Source organism: Ranitomeya imitator, chromosome 2 (assembly GCF_032444005.1).
Source record: "Ranitomeya imitator isolate aRanImi1 chromosome 2, aRanImi1.pri, whole genome shotgun sequence".
In the NCBI taxonomy this organism is placed as follows: domain Eukaryota; kingdom Metazoa; phylum Chordata; class Amphibia; order Anura; family Dendrobatidae; genus Ranitomeya; species Ranitomeya imitator.
Window position 1 is genome coordinate 812,597,992 of NC_091283.1, and position 23,585 is coordinate 812,621,576.

General features: G+C 43.5%; 1 protein-coding gene across 1 annotated transcript in view; it reads right to left on the reverse strand.

The window, feature by feature from the left end:
* The window catches only part of CPXM2 (carboxypeptidase X, M14 family member 2), a 110,411-nt gene extending 91,262 nt beyond the window's left edge, over window positions 1-19,149 (reverse strand). The window contains exons 1-2 of the mRNA XM_069753873.1: window positions 18,583-19,149; window positions 17,965-18,298 (exon numbers count right to left, since the gene is read on the reverse strand). Of these exons, the coding sequence (XP_069609974.1) occupies window positions 17,965-18,280 (316 nt within the window). The 5' untranslated portion in view covers window positions 18,281-18,298; window positions 18,583-19,149. The remainder of the gene's footprint in view (window positions 1-17,964; window positions 18,299-18,582) is intronic.
* Window positions 19,150-23,585: the final 4,436 nt, after the last annotated feature.

Genomic DNA, 23,585 nt, shown 5'->3' on the forward strand with positions numbered 1-23,585 from the left:
TATGTGAGGAGTGGCCTAGTAGATAGAACCCTTAGCTCCCCCTGGTGGACAGGCGTGTGAAGTGTGTGTGTGGCTGTGATACCTGGCAGGGTGAACTCCTTTGGTGCCATCAGACGTAACATCCCTCCCCCTGGTGGAAGAACGACATTACTGCAACGACCAGGACTCTGGGGCGCTGCACAAAAACAATCTGCGCTCCCATGTAAATATGAAAAAAGTGATGATTTATCTCATGTCAAAGGTATACAACGTTTCAGCTCTGTGGATGAGCCTTTCTCAAGTTCGGCATCTGCTGCTAAAAAATGAGAAACTTTTTGGACCTTTTTTTTTTCTTTCACTTCCAGTAGATGTAGTTTTTTCTTCTATCCTTCCAGTAGATGGGCATGGCACCAGGAGATGGAACAGGATCCTTGATGCAAACAACTGGCTAAGACGATGGTGCAGACAACAAGGATTCGGATTCCTGGACCACGGTGTGAATTACTTGTACGATGGACTCCTCGCCAGAGACGGACTACACCTCAACAAACCTGGGAAACACACATTCGCCAGAAGACTCGCTACACTCATCAGGAGGGCGTTAAACTAGAAGAAGAGGGGACGGGAAGAAAAACATTAGACTCGAACAAAGACGACCCAGGAAAACATACTCAGAAGGGAGGTAAGAACATTTCTAAAACAATCCACAGTGAGGAGATTGGAACAAAACAAAATCCTCTAAACTGCATGCTCGCAAACGCCAGAAGCCTGACAAACAAGATGGAAGAACTAGAAGCAGAAATATCTACAGGTAACTTTGACATAGTGGGAATAACCGAGACATGGTTAGATGAAAGCTATGACTGGGCAGTTAACTTACAGGGTTACAGTCTGTTTAGAAAGGATCGTAAAAATCGGAGAGGAGGAGGGGTTTGTCTCTATGTAAAGTCTTGTCTAAAGTCCACTTTAAGGGAGGATATTAGCGAAGGGAATGAGGATGTCGAGTCCATATGGGTTGAAATTCATGGAGGGAAAAATGGTAACAAAATTCTCATTGGGGTCTGTTACAAACCCCCAAATATAACAGAAAGCATGGAAAGTCTACTTCTAAAGCAGATAGATGAAGCTGCAACCCATAATGAGGTCCTGGTTATGGGGGACTTTAACTACCCGGATATTAACTGGGAAACAGAAACCTGTGAAACCCATAAAGGCAACAGGTTTCTGCTAATAACCAAGAAAAATTATCTTTCACAATTGGTGCAGAATCCAACCAGAGGAGCAGCACTTTTAGACCTAATACTATCTAATAGACCTGACAGAATAACAAATCTGCAGGTGGTCGGGCATCTAGGAAATAGCGACCACAATATTGTACAGTTTCACCTGTCTTTCACTAGGGGGACTTGTCAGGGAGTCACAAAAACACTGAACTTTAGGAAGGCAAAGTTTGACCAGCTTAGAGATGCCCTTAATCTGGTAGACTGGGACAATATCCTCAGAAATGAGAATACAGATAATAAATGGGAAATGTTTAAGAACATCCTAAATAGGCAGTGTAAGCGGTTTATACCTTGTGGGAATAAAAGGACTAGAAATAGGAAAAACCCAATGTGGCTAAACAAAGAAGTAAGACAGGCAATTAACAGTAAAAAGAAAGCATTTGCACTACTAAAGCAGGATGGCACCATTGAAGCTCTAAAAAACTATAGGGAGAAAAATACTTTATCTAAAAAACTAATTAAAGCTGCCAAAAAGGAAACAGAGAAGCACATTGCTAAGGAGAGTAAAACTAATCCCAAACTGTTCTTCAACTATATCAATAGTAAAAGAATAAAAACTGAAAATGTAGGCCCCTTAAAAAATAGTGAGGAAAGAATGGTTGTAGATGACGAGGAAAAAGCTAACATATTAAACACCTTCTTCTCCACGGTATTCACGGTGGAAAATGAAATGCTAGGTGAAATCCCAAGAAACAATGAAAACCCTATATTAAGAGTCACCAATCTAACCCAAGAAGAGGTGCGAAACCGGCTAAATAAGATTAAAATAGATAAATCTCCAGGTCCGGATGGCATACACCCACGAGTACTAAGAGAACTAAGTAATGTAATAGATAAACCATTATTTCTTATTTTTAGTGACTCTATAGCGACAGGGTCTGTTCCGCAGGACTGGCGCATAGCAAATGTGGTGCCAATATTCAAAAAGGGCTCTAAAAGTGAACCTGGAAATTATAGGCCAGTAAGTCTAACCTCTATTGTTGGTAAAATATTTGAAGGGTTTCTGAGGGATGTTATTCTGGATTATCTCAATGAGAATAACTGTTTAACTCCATATCAGCATGGGTTTATGAGAAATCGCTCCTGTCAAACCAATCTAATCAGTTTTTATGAAGAGGTAAGCTATAGACTGGACCACGGTGAGTCATTGGACGTGGTATATCTCGATTTTTCCAAAGCGTTTGATACCGTGCCGCACAAGAGGTTGGTACACAAAATGAGAATGCTTGGTCTGGGGGAAAATGTGTGTAAATGGGTTAGTAACTGGCTTAGTGATAGAAAGCAGAGGGTGGTTATAAATGGTATAGTCTCTAACTGGGTCGCTGTGACCAGTGGGGTACCGCAGGGGTCAGTATTGGGACCTGTTCTCTTCAACATATTCATTAATGATCTGGTAGAAGGTTTACACAGTAAAATATCGATATTTGCAGATGATACAAAACTATGTAAAGCAGTTAATACAAGAGAAGATAGTATTCTGCTACAGATGGATCTGGATAAGTTGGAAACTTGGGCTGAAAGGTGGCAGATGAGGTTTAACAATGATAAATGTAAGGTTATACACATGGGAAGAGGGAATCAATATCACCATTACACACTGAACGGGAAACCACTGGGTAAATCTGACAGGGAGAAGGACTTGGGGATCCTAGTTAATGATAAACTTACCTGGAGCAGCCAGTGCCAGGCAGCAGCTGCCAAGGCAAACAGGATCATGGGGTGCATTAAAAGAGGTCTGGATACACATGATGAGAGCATTATACTGCCTCTGTACAAATCCCTAGTTAGACCGCACATGGAGTACTGTGTCCAGTTTTGGGCACCGGTGCTCAGGAAGGATATAATGGAACTAGAGAGAGTACAAAGGAGGGCAACAAAATTAATAAAGGGGATGGGAGAACTACAATACCCAGATAGATTAGCGAAATTAGGATTATTTAGTCTAGAAAAAAGACGACTGAGGGGCGATCTAATAACCATGTATAAGTATATAAGGGGACAATACAAATATCTCGCTGAGGATCTGTTTATACCAAGGAAGGTGACGGGCACAAGGGGGCATTCTTTGCGTCTGGAGGAGAGAAGGTTTTTCCACCAACATAGAAGAGAATTCTTTACTGTTGGGCAGTGAGAATCTGGAATTGCTTGCCTGAGGAGGTGGTGATGGCGAACTCAGTCGAGGGGTTCAAGAGAGGCCTGGATGTCTTCCTGGAGCAGAACAATATTGTATCATACAATTATTAGGTTCTGTAGAAGGACGTAGATCTGGGGATTTATTATGATGGAATATAGGCTGAACTGGATGGACAAATGTCTTTTTTCGGCCTTACTAACTATGTTACTATGTTACTATGTTACTATGTTACTTTAAAAAGCATAACAAGTTTTTCAGTGCAATGTGAAGTTAAACAGGCTGTTTGTTATCACCGGTAACCATCCGTTTCCCTGTAGCCACACATGGTGATGTAATGATGACATTACTTAGGCTCTCTGTCTACTAATGAGCTTGAAAATAGTTGGATCCTAGGAGACCTCAGAGTGTCAGACACGTCTTTTCAGGACAACTGGAAGTTCTGCAGCTTTTTGATTTATGCAGAATTGATTCAGTCCAAATCAAACTTTCCTGACTTATCAGACCCCAAACAAATTTTGGGAAGTTTGCTCATATCTATTAAATGGGTATTTTCAAGTGGTCTCTTGAGCAGCTCAGAACAAAGCAGTTTCCTTACTTCCTGGTTACTGGAAGGGTGGGCTTTCCTCCTGCTTCTGTGATTGTTCTGGTGAGTAGCAGAGCTGTATTATTAGAAGCACTATAAAGCTCAGCACAGGATCTGCTGTAATACATTCAGCTTACAGTAGTTTGTTCTGGAATGTGCACTGCTTTACATAGAGATAACAGGGTATTTGAAAAATCTGACAGTTCCAGACAGCAGAGAGGTAAATTTAGGAGACCTGCTCTGAAAGCTGCAGGCTGGTGATTTTGCAAAATTTATAACTCATCTCTTCAGAATCTAAGAGGAAGAGGAGGAAGAGGAAGGGAAGTCAGCAGATAATTGATATTCAGAAATCAATTGGCTACAGAGAGCTGACTGGGATGTTAAGAGTTAACTCCTCTCCTGGAATGTAACTGCTTCATACACTAGAACAGATAAGCTGTCATTGCAGGAAAATGACAACAGATAAAAAAGCAAGTCAATTACAAACTTGCTTATTTTCATGCTCGCTAACAAAATAAAGCCATTTAAGAACCTGAAAACAGTCCTTTAACGAGTATTCCTAATGTAAAAGAAGATTGGATATTGTAATGAAATTATTTTCCTACCAATTAGTAGAGCCAAATTTCCTGCTCCATCATAGAACAAACACATCAATGTGAACAATGCAGTTCCAAATTATGAGTGACGTCAATGCAAATGACTTTCGTACAGAATACAAAATAATTACTTGGGAACCTGATAGCTGAGTCATGTTACAAGATCTATGGACATCATGTACAGTATCAGACACTGGCGGAATGACTTCAGCCATGCATGTTCGACTCTGAAATGCATCGATATTTTTGAGAAAAACATTCTTTAAAAGCCGCCGAGGACTGAGTCGCACAAGAGACTAGTTGGAAAAGCGGTTCCCAAAGGTTTTCATAGTAAAGAGTGGTTCACTGGTTAATATTAGACCAGAGTCCATTCAATAGTTTATAATATAAGGAGCAGACATTGTTCAAACTATTAATAAACTTTACATTGCGCCAACCTCGTCTCCATCAATATTAGTGATCCATCCCGCTCCGCTCTACTTGTGGACCATACTCCTCTCACACCAGGAACTAACAATACCGAGTCCTGATATTGCTGTGCTGTGATTTACTGTTCCTCGGTCAATGCTCCACTTATCTTGATGGGATTAGGTAAGAAATGTGAGACTTGCTCATCTGTATCTCATTAAATAGATTCAGGTGTTTTATGGAAGAGTGAAGCTTATTGGGGGAAATAAGTGTGATGTGGATGGCTGCAGCTCAGTCTTCTGCCAGGATTGTGGCTTGGAGAATGATGCAACTTTTAATGTCCCGGAACAAGAAGCTTCAAAAGAATTTTACATTCCTAACCTATTATGATAAGGTTCATTTTGTCCAGATTAGTCAGCATGTGATGTTGTTTATGTAGACATCAAACTAATAGATAATGCACAAAGAATGCTGCAGATGTGCCCATCCGTAGATTTTCTCGGATCTAGTTGAACGGTGCCTGTCAGTAAGAATATGCCTAAGAAACCTGAGTGATATCAGGATAGGGCAGTGTTATGCTCGCGGTTGTGGAACCGCTGTGCCACGGTCCGGGGTGAGCCTGGAGGGGCATAACTAAGCAAACACCTGGTTCTTCACTGGAGCCCCTGATGATGGGGTTAGACTTCAGCCCACGGGGACACCAGGTGATACTCCAGAACAGACCCTGGACCCGTGGCGGCTGCCCCCCAAAAGGAGGAGGGAAGCCGGACCGGCCAGAAACTGGTTAGCAAGAGGGATAGGCTGGTAGATGTATGCGGAAGCAGGCACAGGCACGACAGGTACAGGAACACAGGATGGCCACAGGTACTGATCACAGGTGCAGGTTCACAGATGCTGGTTCAGACACATCAGGAACATGACTAGGCACAGATAGGATGGGTTAGGGTATAGATCCAGCACGGCGGACAGGATCAGGTGCAGACAAGGCAGACAGGGTCAGATAAACGGGACTGAAAAGATCAGATTCAGAGCGCATAGGTACAGGGACCTTACAACTGGGTAACAGGAAAATCACTGATACTAACATTGTGAAGGCACCTCCCATTTGGGGAAGGTGCCTTAAATACCTAATGTCTCCCAGCCATTGGCTGGAGACATTTTCAGAAGTGAGCGTGCGCGGTCTCTTTAAGAAACAGGGGAAGGGGACACCTGTAGGGGCACTAGCGCTCTCCTACCAGGCAAGGAGACACATCTCTCGTGTTCTCCTCGTGTTTGTATGGGTTTCCTCCGTGTTTTCTGGTTTCCTCCCACACTCCAAAGACATACTGATAGGGAATTTAGATTGTGAGCCCCATTGGGAACAGCGATGATAATATGTGCAAACTGTAAAGCACTGCGGAATATGTTAGCGCTATATAAGCAATGCATAATAAAAAAATAAATCTCCAAAGAGAGCTATTCTGTCATTATTCGTGGCTCCATTGCACTGAAATTAATGTTTATTCATATGCAAATTAGGCTCACAAGTATACTGTTGGGCATATCAATGCACTTGCAGTCCTCAACTCCTCTTCCATTCTCTCTGCCGATGCCACCCCTGCTTCTTGACTGACAGTGGAGACATTGGGTCTGCTGCACCACATCACCTCTGCTTTCCACTGTCAATCAAAAAGGGGGGGACAGCACAAGCAAATGGAGCTAAGGACTGAGAGTAGACGGATATACTAATTTGCATGTGCATCAACATGAATTTCAGTGCATTGGAGCACAGGATAAAGAGATAATAGATATTGTTAGAGCATATGCCTCCCACTGTACCTCAGGCTTCTTAGGCATGTTCTTACTGAAAAATTTTCTTAAAGGACTGCAATTTTTCATTATACAAATTGTCCTCTTAATCTCTTAGTAGGGTATTTGCATATTTAATTTCCCAGTAGAGCATTGTATGGCTTTTAAGTCTTCCTACACCAACTAGGTGCGCTCTATAAGGAGAAACTTTACCCTTTACACTCCCAATAGATTACTCCAGCAAACAAGCAACATTCTGTATGGGTGATAGGCCATGGATGGCTACATATAAACACATATAGCATAAACATTACCCCACAGAGTATCACAAAATGAAAGATTTTCTCAAAGCAGATCATTTTGTACCTCATATCTAGGATATGATGAATCATAAGGAAAGGCGTAGTTGTTCTTTATTTAAACCTGTCTTTATGTAAAGAGTGGGTCATACTGTATCTGTAGAGGGATGGCGGGACTTGTACTCTGGTCTGTAGAGGGATGGCGGGACCTGTAGCCTGGTCTATAGAAGGATGGCGGGACCTGTAGCCTGGTCTGTAGAGGGATGGTGGGACCTGTAGCCTGGTCTGTAGAGGGATGGCGGGACGTGTAGCCTGGTCTGTAGAGGGATGGCGGGACCTGTAGCCTGGTCTGTAGAGGGATGGCAGGACCTGTAGCCTGGTCTGTAGAGGGATGGCGGGACCTGTATCCTGGTCTGTAGAGGGAAGGCGGGACCTGTAGCCTTGTCTGTAGAGGGATGGCGGGACCTGTAGCCTTGTCTGTAGAGGGATGACAGGACCTGTAGCCTGGTCTGTAGAGGGATGGCGGGGCCTGTAGCCTGGTCTGTAGAGGGATGGCAGGACGTGTAGCCTGGTCTGTAGAGGGATGGCAGGACCTGTAGCCTGGTCTGTAGAGGGATGGTGGAACCTGTAGCCTGGTCTGTAGAGGGATGGCGGGACATGTAGCCTGGTCTGTAGAGGGATGGCAGGACCTGTAGCCTGGTCTGTAGAGGGATGGCAGGACCTGTAGCCTGGTCTGTAGAGGGATGGCGGGACCTGTATCCTGGTCTGTAGAGGGATGGCGGGACCTGTAGCCTTGTCTGTAGAGGGATGGCGGGACTTGGAGCCTGGTCTGTAGAGGGATGGTGAGACCTGTAGCCTGGTCTGTAGAGGGATGGCGGGACCTGTAGCCTGGTCTGTAGAGGGATGACAGGACCTGTAGCCTGGTCTGTAGAGGGATGGCGGGACCTGTAGCCTGGTCTGTAGAGGAATGGTGGGACCTGTAGCCTGGTCTGTAGAGGGATGGCGGGACCTGTAGCCTGGTCTGTAGAGGGATGGCGGGACCTGTAGCCTGGTCTGTAGAGGGATGGCGGGACCTGTAGCCTGGTCTGTAGAAGGATGGCGGGACCTGTAGCCTGGTCTGTAGAGGGATGGCGGGACCTGTAGCCTGGTCTGTAGAGGGGATGGCAGGACCAGTAGCCTGGTCTGTAGAGGGATGGCGGGAACTGTAGCCTCATCTGTAGAGGGATGGCGGGACCTGTAGCCTGGTCTGTAGAGGGATGGCGAGACCTGTAGCCTGGTCTGTAGAGGGATGGCGAGACCTGAAGCCTCATCTGTAGAGGTATGGCGGGACCTGTAGCCTGGTCTATAGAGGGATGGTGAGACCTGTAGCCTGGTCTGTAGCTAGGGATGGTGGGACCTGTAGCCTGGTCTGTAGAGGGGATGGCGGGACCTGTAGCCTGGTCTATAGAGGGATGGCGGGACCTGTAGCTTGGTCTGTAGAGGGGATGGCGGGAACTGTAGCCTGGTCTGTAGAGGGATGGCGGGACCTGTAGCCTGGTCTGTAGAAGGATGGCGGGACCTGTAGCCTGGTCTGTAGAGGGATGGCCGGACCTGTAGCCTGGTCTATAGAGGGATGGCGAGACCTGTAGCCTGGTCTGTAGAGGGATGGCAGGACCTGAAGCCTGGTCTCTAGAGGAATGGCGGGACCTGTATCCTGGTCTATAGAGGGATGGCGAGACCTGTAGCCTGGTCTGCAGAGGGATGGCGGGACCTGTAGCCTGGTCTGTAGAGGGATGGCTGGACCAGTAGCCTGGTCTGTAGAGGGATGGCGGGACCTGTAACCTCATCTGTAGAGGGATGGCGGGACCTGTAGCCTGGTCTGTAGAGGGATGGCGAGACCTGTAGCCTGGTCTGTAGAGGGATGGCGAGACCTGTAGCCTCATCTGTAGAGGGATGGCGGGAACTGTAGCCTGGTCTATAGAGGGATGGCGAGACCTGTAGCCTGGTCTGTAGCTAGGGATGGCGGGACCTGTAGCCTGGTCTGTAGAGGGGATGGCGGGACCTGTAGCCTGGTCTATAGAGGGATGGCGAGACCTGTAGCCTGGTCTGTAGCTAGGGATGGTGGGACCTGTAGCCTGGTCTGTAGCTAGGGATGGCGGGACCTGTAGCCTGGTCTGTAGAGGGGATGGCGGGACCTGTAGCCTGGTTTATAGAGGGATGGCGGGGCCTGTAGCTTGGTCTGTAGAGGGGATAGGGGGAACTATAGCCTGGTCTGTAGAGGGATGGCGGGACCTGTAGCCTGGTCTGTAGAAGGATGGCGGGACCTGTAGCCTGGTCTGTAGAGGGGATGGCCGGACCTGTAGCCTGGTCTATAGAGATATGGCGGGACCTGTAGCATGGTCTTTAGAGGGGATGGCAGGACCTGTAGCCTGGTCTGTAGAGAAATGGCGGGACCTGTAGCCTGGTCTGTAGAGGGGATGGCCGGACCTGTAGCCTGGTCTGTAGAGATATGGCGGGACCTGTAGCATGGTCTGTAGAGGGGATGGCAGGACCTGTAGCCTGGTCTTTAGAGAAATAGCGGGACTTGTAGTCTGGTCTGTAGAGGGATGGTGGGACCTGTAGCCTGGTCTATAGAGGGATGGCAGGACCTGTAGCATGGCCTGTAGAGGGGATGGCAGGACCTATAGCCTGTTCTGTAGAGGAATGGCGAGACCTGTAGCCTAGGTACCAGGTGTTGACGGGGCACCAGCAATTACTCTATCATGGTGTTCAGATACAAGGCTAGAGCAGTAAACTCAATATTTGCCCCAGAAATGCCACTGAATATAAGAAAACCAAAGGTTTTCAGAGATCAACTGCAAATGTCACATAAACCCAGATTTATATGCTGAAATCCACATTTTAGATCATGCTGGAAGGAGTACAGTCAGGTGCCAGAGACACATATGTTAATCTAATCTGCACGTATTGCAGCTAACTCTACTTTTATTGCCCCCTTCAGCCATTTGGCATTACCAGGAAAGCTACCATGTCAGTGTCCATAACCTATGACTCTTTTGAAGCTGGAAGAATACAGAACAGACATTTGTGAGATGACTTAAGTGAATCCACCTTGATGCAGGATCCAGATGAATCTGCAAATTGCCTCTTCATGGAGGAAGAGGACTTGAACTCTAGTGTCACCTACCGAATGTAGCAATCCTAAAAAGCCAATATGGTAATCTGTAATGTATTACACCAGATCAGCAGATAACACAACACAAACTACATATATTTTTACACAGATCTCTTAGACCTAATAAAGATGTTGCATTTACAGTAAAAATTCTTGTCAGAATGTGTGCATAATCCTTTATGAAAGGATTGACAGCTCCTCAGCATCCCTCCTTCCTGCTGAGATCTCCTACTGCTCAGTACAAGCTGCAATTGTCAGTCAGGCTGAGTGGGTGGGTTGGAGACTGCATAGACAAGGACTCATGAGCTAATTATCAAGAGTGTGTCACGTCCTCCTGGGAAATCTGAGGTTAGGTGATCATTATGTATTGTGATTCACAGGTCTTACATTTAGCCTGTGTTTTGTTCCTCATATTAAATGGATTTAGTTTCGTTTAGTGCGGAAGGGATTAATGACCCTTTCTATGCTGGTTAGAGACATACAGCTCCAACCTCACAGCTGCTCCTGACCTGCTCATTTCCTCTCACTATAAAATCCGGTCACACCTTCTCTTCCTTGCCAGTTAAAGTTTACTTCCTGAGTTGCAGTGCTGAAGTTGGAGGTCGTTGTTGCTACTGGAGATTGTTGCATGCTGTTTTTGGGTGTATGCTTTCCTCATTGTCCCATTCCCATTTGGTTTGTACAATCCTACCTTTCCCTGCATACCCTCTACCTTTGGTGAGTGTTTTTGTATGTTTCTTGCTTTCTGCTATCACTGTTTGCATTACATGTTTATACACTAGAATTTCTGTCCCAAGCAGCTTAGCGTATAACAGGAGAACAATAAGGTTGGTGGCCCAAACCTCCTCACCATTAGAGGTAGTTTCGGGAGCAAGGACAGTTAGGGCTCCAGCTCTAGGGACGGTGCAGGGCCCCTTTCCCTAATCATGTACAGTCACAGCGCGACACTAATTCATTACATCACTGACCTCAAAATATTAATTTTAACATAAGGCTAATTCAGCCATTCGGACTTGGATTTTCAAAATAAATACAACAGTTTCATCAGGTATAAGAGCTCTATTTAACAATAGATATCCAGTCTGCCAAGCAATTATACCACAATATTTAAAGTATGTTATTTAACGACCTTATTTAAAATATTTCAAGCCCAAGCTGGAGAACAGATTGCAGATTAGCTCCACCCACCGGACTCCTTACTCCAGAGTTTACCGGAAGTTAAACGAAATACAAAACATGCTTTTGCAAAACTATATATCAATCTTCTTAGCTCCTCCTGTTCTATAACACGCAGACTACAGGTTGGAAATCATGTTCAATCTGGTAGGCTCCCTTTAATAATGCAAGAATAAAATGTAATTATGCAAAAGAAGATGTCATTTATATTTTAGTTACCATATTTTTTTCTTATTTTTTATTATAATTTAATTATTATTGCTTTAATTATCTCTTTTACACCATAAAAAAAATATTTCTGGTGCAATCATCAATTTACAAGTCACATCTAATAGATGTAAGAACTGGAACAGGTCCCTGGCCACCAGAGCGTGCAGAAACTTCCCGCACTCGTTAGTAGACATCCTCTAAAGTGTTCACCATCTGGACCTGTAGACTCACTTGGCAACTCATTAAGACAGTCTCTCTGAAGTGTGCAGCAGATGCCTCCATGGCAGGTTCAGACAGCGCAGCATTAATACTTCACAGATTTGGAGCGCCAAACTGGACAAAGTTTCCCTTCTTGTTAAATGAATGGATATTCAATGCACCACAGCACGAATATGTGACCGGGCAGGGACATCTACTATATAATTGTCTAAGGGTCACTTCTGTCTTTCTTTCTGTCACGGATATTCATTGGTCGCGGCCTCTGTCTGTCATGGAAATCCAAGTCGCTGATTGGTCGTGGCAATACAGCCACGACCAATCAGCGACTGGCACAGTCCAGCGGCAACATTGCCGCTCCTTCCTCTCCGCAGTCAGTGACCGCTCCATACTCCCCTCCAGTCAGCGCTCACGCAGGGTTAATGGCAGCGTTGACCGCAGTGTAACGCACTCAGTTAACGCTGCTATTAACCCTGTGTGACCAACTTTTTACTATTCATGCTGTCTGTGCAGTATCAATAGTAAAAATATCTAATGCTAAAAATAATTAAAAAAAATAAAAAATGGTTGGCAGATGAGGTTTAACAATGATAAATGTAAGGTTATACACATGGGAAGAAGGAATCAATATCACCATTACACACTGAACGGGAAACCACTGGGTAAATCTGACAGGGAGAAGGACTTGGGGATCCTAGTTAATGATAAACTTACCTGGAGCAGCCAGTGCCAGGCAGCAGCTGCCAAGGCAAACAGGATCATGGGGTGCATTAAAAGAGGTCTGGATACACATGATGAGAGCATTATACTGCCTCTGTACAAATCCCTAGTTAGACCGCACATGGAGTACTGTGTCCAGTTTTGGGCTCCGGTGCTCAGGAAGGATATAATGGAATTAGAGAGAGTACAAAGGAGGGCAACAAAATTAATAAAGGGGATGGGAGATCTACAATACCCAGATAGATTAGCGAAATTAGGATTATTTGGTCTAGAAAAAAGACGACTGAGGGGTGATCTAATAACCATGTATAAGTATATAAGGGGACAATACAAATATCTCGCTGAGGATCTGTTTATACCAAGGAAGGTGACGGGCACAAGGGGGCATTCTTTGCGTCTGGAGGAGAGAAGGTTTTTCCACCAACATAGAAGAGGATTCTTTACTGTTAGGGCAGTGAGAATCTGGAATTGCTTGCCTGAGGAGGTGGTGATGGCGAACTCAGTCGAGGGGTTCAAGAGAGGCCTGGATGTCTTCCTGGAGCAGGACAATATTGTATCATACAATTATTAGGTTCTGTAGAAGGACGTAGATCTGGGTATTTATTATGATGGAATATAGGCTGAACTGGATGGACAAATGTCTTTTTTCGGCCTTACTAACTATGTTACTATGTTACTATGTTATATACTCACTGTCCGTCGGCCCCCCGGATCAGGAACCGGCCTTTCTCTCTCCTCGCGACACCCCAGTGACCGCTCCATGCATTGTGGTCTCGAGAGATGATGATGTGCGGTCTCACGAGACTGCTACGTCATCATCTTGCGAGACCGCAATGCACTCTTCAGACCGGAGCGCATGAGGAGTGTCGGTAATCGCTTCGATCCGGGGGCCAACGAAGGGTGAGTATATCACTATTTTTTATTTTAATTCTTTTTATTAACAGGGATATGGTGCCCACATTGCTATATACTGCGTGGGCTGTGCAATATATTATGTGGGCTGGGCAATGTACTACGCAGGCTGGGCAATGTACTACGCGGGCTGGGCAATATACTACGTGGGCTGTGCTATATACTGCGTGGGCTGTGCAATATACTACGTGGGCTGTGCAATATACGCTGTGCAATATACTACGCGGGCTGTGCAATGTACTTCGTGGGCTGTGCAATATACTATGCGGGCTGTGCAATATAGTACGCGGGCTGTGCAATATAATACGTGGGCTGTGCAATATACTACGCGGGCTATGCAATATAGTATGCGGGCTGTGCAATATAGTACGCGGGCTGTGCAATGTACTACGCGGGCTGTGCAATGTACTACGCGGGCTGTGCAATATGCTGTGTGGGCTGTGCTATATACTGCGTGGGCTGTGCTATACACTACGTGGCCTGTGTTATACACTACGTGGCCTGTGTTATACACTACGTGGCCTGTGTTATATACTGCTTGCGTGGTACTGCGCGGGCTGTGCAATATACTATGAAGGCTGTGCAATATACTACGCGGGCTGTGCTATATATTCCGTGGGCTGTGCTATATACCCCGTCGGCTGTGTTACATATTCCGTGGGCTGTGCTATATACTCCGTGGGCTGTGCTATATATTCCGTGGGCTGTGTTATATACTACGTGGCTGTGCTATATACTCCGTCGGCTGTGTTACATATTCCGTGGGCTGTGCTATATACTCCATGGGCTGTGCTATATACTCCGTGGGCTGTGCTATATATTACGTGGCTGTGCTATATACTGCATGGCTGTGCTATATACTACGTGGCTGTGCAATATACTACGTGGCTGTGCTATATACTATGTGGCCAGCCACGAACAATCAGCGACAGGCGCAGTCCGGCCGCGAATTGGCGTGGGATTTGAACCACGCTTCGCTAATTGGTCGCGGCCGGCCGAATCCTGTGTATCCAATGTATTATTCTAAAATCTTCATAAATAAACTACATACATATTCTAGAATACCCGATGTGTTAGAATCGGGCTACCATCAAGTTGCTCCTATATTTTATAGCCCATGTGCCCATATAAAACTTCATCAAACATGAGTACATTTGGTTTTGGTGTTATGTACCAACTTGAGGATAAAGATGTTTCTTTTAGCGGTAGATGGATGCAAGCTCTGGTCACGTGAAATTTCCACGACTTCCATCAGCTACTGTCTTGATGGTTATAATGTGGGTTTCTACATTGTGGACACCTTGAATTACACAGATTGAGTAAATGATGGCGCCTGCCACATGCCACCGATTACTAGTAATTATATAATGTTGGCAATTTTTTGAGATATTTAAAACCTCATCAACAGCAGAAAATGTACAGATTCAATCAAGTCATTACAAATATACCAGGGGGATGGATATACCGGTTCTCATTGGAGAGACCCAACTCAATATGGGACTTATTTATAAGGCAATGCTCCACGGGGGAAAAGAATGCAAAGTAGCTTATGCCAGCCAAACCAGACACCCATCTATAGACAATGCTGTTTTGGGGTTTGTGTTCCTCATCATAGTTGTCTGAACTCCAAACCATTGCAGGCTAGTTTTGCTGGTAGACCTCAAAAAAAGGAAAATGTGTGTATAGAGCAAGAAGATTCTACAATATATATATTTCTATATATTATATTTAGATAGATAGATGGATAGATTATAATTTTATATATACTTTAATATATTTTATATATACTTTAAAAAAAACATATAAAAGCAACATAAAAAACCCTAAAACTTACTTATTGGCACTATATTACACAAGGATATGGCTATGAGCCAAGGACCTTACCCACGCACTTCCCTACAATAAATGGAATATAGCGTCTCACAACTGTTTAAATAGCAAATAGTGAAATAAATAGACATAGTCACCATGTAAAGAGCTCACAATGATAAAGTTCAAAGAGCAGATATGTGTTTTGTAACCCAACAAATAGAAAATACCATAAACCCACAAATGCAAAGTTAATTCTTGAATAATCCACTAGTAATAATCAAAGCATGTATAAGCAGTAAAGTAACCATTAGAACATTGTTCCCCAAGTTTGGTCCTCAAGAGCCACCAACGGGTCATGTTTTCAGGATTTCCTTAGTATGGCCCAGGTGATGGAATTATTGCCTATCTAGATGATGGAATTCTCACCTGGGCAATACTAAGGAAATCCTGAAAACATGACCTGTTGTGGCTTTTGAGGACCGAACTTGGGGAACACTGCATTAGAATATAAAGGATAAACCATATAAAGCTCCATATAACATAGGCCTAGTCTTTTGAAAGAAGTCTCTATGCTGAGTTGGTCTCCTCAATGAAAACCAATGTTCCGCTTGAGCAGCATCTAAGGGGCCTCATTCAGCCAATCACTGCCCTGCTCTGCACTGATGAAGGGTAAGAACCCTGAAACAGTGATGACAATAGATGGGTCTCTGGTTTAGCTGCTATGAGCTACTTTGCAATTATTCATAGGAAACTGAGTAACCAGTTATCCTAAAACATGTTATATATTACTGTAAAACAGTAGAATTGTCCTTTAAAGAGCCCCGGATAAGTGTGTAAGGGTTAGGTGATAACTTCTCTATTAAGAATATTATTGGATGTAGTGACCCTTGGTCGTAGAGTATCTCCCCACCCAAGGATGACAACACACCAACTTTACTCACAGGGAAGCAGCAAGCTTGATGGTTACACAGTCTCACATGAGGCAACCAGCTTTATAGTTTCAATAGTCTCATAAGGGGTAGCCACTTGGTGTGAACAGAGACAAGTGTTAAGAACAACGGTGAGCTAAGATTTGCAGCCATTCACTGCCATTTATGAACCCTTACTGACACCTCCTTCACTCAGTCTCAGTGTTACTCTCCATGCAGCTGAGTACACTCTCAAAGCTTGTCACAACCCGATCATCTCTCTCAGCAGCAATACCCTGCAATGGTGTCTGTGAATTTCCACAACCTTCAGTTTTTCATTCTCTTAGTCCTTTCTGGTGTAAAAAATCCTTTTAAGACACAGACATCAGGCCTCGGACTTCTCTGTGGTGGCCATTTCCATGCCCTCATCGCAGCTAATATTATACTATTTACCATGTCTGGAGGTTATCTCTTACCCAGTTTGTAATTCACTTGCAAGAAAAGCCTTTTTGACTCTGCTCAACTGTGGCTCCCTCCCTATCATCCTCACCCTCTTTTTAAATGGCGGTACCTTCATGTAGGATAGGATGCTGTCTCTCATCCGAGATAAACAACACACAACAGTAAAAGCTAGAGCTTTTTATATACACCTCTATTGCCCTCACTAAGCCCTAGTATAGTGCATGTTTATACTGAATACTACTCTTCCCCACTTGCTAGCTAGCAACAGGGCTGGCTTCTCCCCTTTTTGTTGCTATGTTTTTTGTTGCTATTTGTCTGACCTGTAATGGCAGTCACAGAACACAAGAACTTTTTGGCTCCTTGAAATTACACCATGTGGAGTGAGTCCCCTTTCAACATATTTTTATTACTTCATTACAGCCATGCTAAAAATAATAAAACCAACTGGTAGTCACCTTCCTCAGGTACAAAGCTGCATCACCTCCAGTGCTCCAATAATTGTGCCCAGGCAACAGTGGTGACATTAACAACGCTGCTGCCAATCCCAGGGCTCAGAAGTAAGCCTTATGATTGACTGCAGCATTGTTGATGTGATGTCACCACTGAGGCACATACACAATTACCGGAGAGGCGGCGGAGTTGCAGAATAGGACCTAAGTGGTTAGGGGGACTAGTAGCAGCTGATTTTATTATTTTTTATTAAGGGGCTGACCCTTTACTGCCCTGTGACCTACCGTAACTGTGTAACCAGCAGTTTAGTGCACAAGACCCTATCCTCTTATGAGCAGCTTCTTAGTCTTAACACCACTCCCCATTGAAATCCTCAAAACCTGTCTGCCATATGTTTATGGTAAAACCAGCCATTAATAAACCTGCAGGACTTTCAGTATGAAAATGATTAATGGGTTAAACCCCTTGATAACTAAAAAAAAAAAAAAAGAAAACTTACAGATGAAAGAATGTCATAACCAGCTGCAAATATCTATATAAACTGTGTAAAAACATATATTTATATATCTATATATATATATATATATATATATATATATATATATATATATATATATATATATATATGTATATGTGTGTGTGTGTGTGTGTGTGTTTTTACACAGTTTATGAAATATTAAATAATTATTAAATATTAAATAATTATATATATAATTATTTTTTATTTAATATTTCATTTTCATCAACGTCATGTCAAAATGTGTAACTTTTGAAATAATGCAAAAAAACAACCTCTATGATCTGTGTGTGTCAGGACCCCAAACTTGCTATGCAAGGGGAAATATATATCACACTTCATGACATAGGTAAATACCTGGCTTTTGAGTTTTTCCCTCCTTTCCATTCATCTTCTTAGATTTAATGGTATCTTTTTTCTGCACTGGATAGATGTCTTCCCGAGTGTCCTGGCTCTCATAGATCACTTCCACTATAGGTTCTGGGGGCACTTCTATTTCACCCTCTGGCTCCAGGGGGGTCTGCACCTCCTCAGGGTCCGGATATGAATAATAGTGATCCCTTGATGCAATCTCTTGATGATAATAATCCTGCTCATCTGGTAGTCTTGCCAGAGAACCCTGAACCAACAGGAACCCCAAAATACTGACCAAGAAGTCAAGTTTTTCTGGCATGTCTTGATCTTGATAATTCTATAGAATACAAACAAAATTATAAAATCTGTAGATGAATATAAGCAAGATGAAAAGTTCAGAAAGCATAATAAACTGACAGCAGGGACATGATAACAGAACTGCATACAATTTATTACATAGTCCTTCTGCAGTGGGCCAACCTGGTAAGAATAGTCCCAAGCAGGCATTAATGACGCCCCATCTAGCACCAACCAGAAAAAAACCCTATTTTCTTAGTAAAGCAATATCGTATATAAACCACATAAGCAAAGAAGAAAATAATAATAAACAAATAGACTTACCCACTGCCAGGTCCAGAAAGATCACTAAATCAAGGATGGTAGTCAGAGGTCTTCAAAGTTCTAAAGAGGTCACTCACTCAGAGATAGTCCTTAGACATCCAGAGAGGTCACTCACTTAAAGATGGTCCTCAGATAGCCAAAAAAGGTCAGCCACTTGCAGATGGTCCTCACAGATCCAGAAGTCATTAACTCAGAGATATCCTCAGAGGTACAGTAAGGTTACTTACTCAGAAATGGTCCTCTGACCTCCAAAATGGTCACTTGCTCAAGAATGGTCTTCAGAATAGGTAGGTTCCATTTTAGGAGGCCTAAATCTGAATATACCCAATGTCTGTCTCTTATGAGACCCTTCTGCATCTTCCAGTAGACCTCCTAGTTTAACTTTCACTCTGTCCCCTATGCAAACGTCTTTGTGAAGCCTCAAGACACTTGTTGAACAGAGCGCGAGACTTGACTGCAAAGTGGCAAATTATTTCCAGATAGACTGTTTCCAGCAGTGCCAGGTCTGTGTGACTATGTGCACAGGGGCTGTCCTGTTACTAACTGAGTGGTGCACAGGACACAGCTATTTGCAGGCAGACTTGCTAGGTTTTGATTATGGAGAAGGAAGGCTGCTCCTCCTGTGTCAGGGGCTGGGAGAGGCTCAAATCACTGTCTACATTCTGTTACTACCGATAAGGAAATGAGGAAAAGTTCGAAGAGCAAGCAAAAGTTCTAGAAGAACATCAAAATACAATTCAGAAGGAAGAACTGATAAAAATTAAGGACTTACTATTTTTGTTTTTACTTTGTTGACGTTACTGATTTATCGCTTGTATTGCTTTTCTTTATTATACTGTTATATTAAACTTCAGGAATATTCTAAATCTAATGACCTAACTACAGTATGTGCAATATTAAAAATCTGGGCTATTGGGAGACTATGGTGCCAAACAGGATATTCACGATACCAGAAATGGTTCACTTTCAGGTATTTATTTGGTGCCAGTTATATTCCCTGAGATTCATTCTTATGATTTGTGATTTATTACCCAAACTGGGTTTTCTTTGCTGCAAAAACACTGAAAATTTTGAAAGAGAATGCAATATTTTTTCTGGAGTAACAATTCACTGTCAACAATTGTACATACAGTAAAGGTACCGTCACACATAACGATATCGTTAACGATATATCGTTAACGATATCGTTGCAACGTCACGCTTTTGGTGACGTAGCAACGATCCCGCTAACGATCTCGTTATGTGTGACAGCGACCAACGATCAGGCCCCTGCTAGGAGATCGTTGGACGTTGGGGAATGACCAGGACCATTTTTTGGTCGCTGTGTGACGTCACCGCTGTGCTCTGCTTTACGGCCGGCGCTGACACAGTGGACGCCGGGGGACGTGACAGACATCAGAATGTGAGTATGTAGTGTTTTTTTTTTAACTTTTACAATGGTAACCAGGGTAAATATCGGGTTACTAAGCGTGGCCCTGTGCTTAGTAACCCGATATTTACCCTGGTTACCCGGGGACTTCGGCATCGTTGAAGACAGTTTCAACGATGCCGAAGTCGTTCCCCTGATCGTTGGTCGCTGGAGAGAGCTGTCTGTGTGACAGCACCGCAGTGACCACACAACGACTTACCAACGATCACGGTCAGGTCGTATCGCTGGTCGTGATAGTTGGTAAGTCGTTTTAGTGTAAAGGTACCTTAAGATTCTGTATCATTTTCTCTAGGTAGGAACGCTTCACATGTCCATATAAAACTGGTACCGGGAAAAAAAAGCAGTACTGGTGTCATCAGTGTTTTGGATCAATGTGTCAACCGTATGCCATCCATTTTGGTATGGATAAAAAAGAATGAAGTTACAAAGCCTCTCCTATAGTTTGCTCTGTTACGTGCAGCACACAGATTGCATTTGTGTGCTGTAGGTGTTTTTCACGGAACCTTAGACTTGTATTGGCCATTGTCATCTGTGCTGCCGGGTAAAAGCAGACATGTCTCCGTGTGTTCGGTCTGTGAAAAAACATGGACATGTCCATAGCAACATAGGGTATAATAGGTAAGTGTGGTATGTATCGGTAAAAATTGGAAGCCACAAGTACCGGAAACACGTGAAGGAGGCCTTACTGTTAGTTTTTCTTGTTACCTACCCATTTATCCAGGTAAATAAGACCTGGAGAATAAGTTTCAAGTTAAAAACCAACCAAAGAATAAAGAAATAAATTAAAATTGTTTCCAATATACAGATGAGGAGAATTGTAAATTTTATTTTCATTAGGAAAAGTGATGATATGTCAACGATGGCAGATCGGTTGGGAAGGATCCAACTCCAGGGACCTCCAGTGATCTTCAGATAGTCAGTAATATCACGCAAGGATATTATAACCCAAGCCCAATACACTTGAAGGAAATACTGGTGCAATTCTCTGCCCATCAGGCGCCAGGGATTGTTGCTGTTTAGAGAAGATCAACTGGGATCCCAAAGCTAAGACCCCACCAAGAGGTTGGACAAGACCCCTTGATACCTAACACAAATCAAAGCAGTTTTTTTCAATCTATGAAGTGGTTCCCAGTGGATGGATATTGTGTCAATGTAGTCATTCTCCCACCAAGTATGGTACGCCATGATTTGGTCATTCTGCCAAAGTTTCTACTTAATTCGGAAGACTCGTCAACTATTTAGTTGTATATTTGATGCAATGGAGTGAATGAGCCACTTTGCAGTTTCTTGGAGGAATAAGCACATTGACAAAGTGACTTTAACAACTAAAGCTAAAGGAATATGCAGATAGGACGTAAAGTATCCAGGAGTGACAGTGAATACTTTACACGTGGGAGGCTTGGCGCTACAGTAGCGATGACTGCACTACCCGACACAAATAATCCTTCAGTAGAGCATGATCCAAAGAACATAAACCTCTGCAGCTCACATACCATGTGGAGACAACAGCGGCAAGCACACAGGGGCCAGCAGACTGTTTCCAGCTGCTGTTCATTAGACGGATTGGTCCTCTCCAAGCCCCCAAAACGCAGACCGCAGCCAAAAGAAACGTTTACCGGACTAGACTCTCCGGCTTTGATAAGCCAGCTGCTCCAAAAACCATTGATAATACAATCGCAACAAAATTCTCCAGATTCTGAAAAATAAAACAAAAACTCCCCCAGACAAATTTCCTGCTGAGAAGCTAGAAAAGGAACATATCCCTGTATGGAGGGAGAGAGGCGAGAGCCGCGAGGTCAGCCATTTATATCTGGTCACGTCAGAAAGGCTGGTACTGTGTGACAGTTTAGATATAGTTCTGACTTATCCTTTTATGTAAGTGACACGTAGCTTTACGGACTTATTTGGTGGCTTAGTGGTCCTGGGTTCAAATCCCACCAAGGACAACATCTGCAAGGAGTTTGTATGTTCTCCCCATGTTTTTGTGGGTTTCCTCTGGGTTCTCCGGTTTACTCCCACATTCCAAAGACATACTGATAGGGAATGTAGATTATGAGCCCCAATGGGGAAAATGATGATAATGTCTGTAAGGCACTGCAAAACAATCTGTCACTATTTATGAGCATTGATAAAAGTAAATCATTATATGCCTCCATATTTATCGTGCACAGAAGAAGGCGCAGTCAGTCCACCTCTCTACACGGCGCATGCGCAAAGTTGAGTTGTACTAATATATCCTGACTTGTGAGACTTCAATCAAGCAAAGACGGAATAACTCCAAAGGACCGCCCACATGACTACTAACAGGTAATTAACATACAGCCCAAGCTACATTTTATACTTTATGTTTTAATGGATCGCATAGACAGAGGCATCTTTAGTAACAAATTACTACTTCCTACTTCTGACTTATCCTATTGTATATGGCATATTGTAGATTAGCAGTATTCACTTTTGTATTTATGCACATTTTTTTTTTTATAATATATCATCTGCGCATTGCATATATTAAATCCTGGAAGTCCTGGCCACTCGCTTCACTGTGACTGCACCCCATGCGTCTGGCGTTGGCTGGTAATGACGCTTCCTGGTCAGTGGGATGGCAATCAAGCCAGGGATAGATAATAAGTCATCATTAACGTACAATAGTTTGGACGGACCATAATGGTCTCTAAATTACTCTAAATCTTGGAATTAGGATTGTTGATGGGTATTCTTTCTACCAAGAAAACAAATCAGACTTTTTTTTTTATTCCGTTGTTAACTTTGTTACATCCTAATTTATTTTTTGGGGGGTTAGGCAGTTCCACTCAGACCCAACTCAGGTTTTCCCTATCTGCCTCATCTGTGAACAATAAGGACTAATGCCCAATGAGTTCTGCTATCTCTCTTATCTTCTAGGAAGGAAGAGCAATTGGACAGTATTCCTTGTGTAACTGATTGGATGGGAAAGATAAAACCAGTGCCAGGAGGATGGATCCAATTTTTAGAAATGAGACATATTTTTTAATTTATCCTCTCTGTATTAGCTTGTAAAGTTTAGGTTTCAATTATGATAAGCCCAATAAGGTGACACCAAAGATTCTTTCCTATGGGCATATACTTCTCTGCCTGCATGAGATTGACCAATCATAAGCAAGTTGCAACATACAGGGAGAAAAAAGAACAGCCCCCAGAAGATCAGAAGAACATGTGTGACATGAAAAAAAACACTGCCCTGATCTCTGCCCCTACTGTGTGGAGTACAGCAGAGCTGAGTGTGATTACAAACACCTCTTGTAGCTTTCATCTTATGGCAGTTAGTGTGGGGGGAATACAAAGAAGGGAGAAGAGTGAGAAGAGAGCTGCAGCTGCCCAGCCATTTGCAATCACAATTTACTAAGCTCTACTTTTCCTTCCCCACGCTTACTGCCATTAAATGAAAACTGGAGGTGATTGTAATCACACTTTGCTTTGATTTACTCTACACTGACAATGCTGAGATCAAGGCTGTTTATCATTACATGTCTCATAGGATAAAGTATGTTTTTCTGACTTTCTGGGGCGTGTTCTTTTATCCTCTGAATGACTCCTG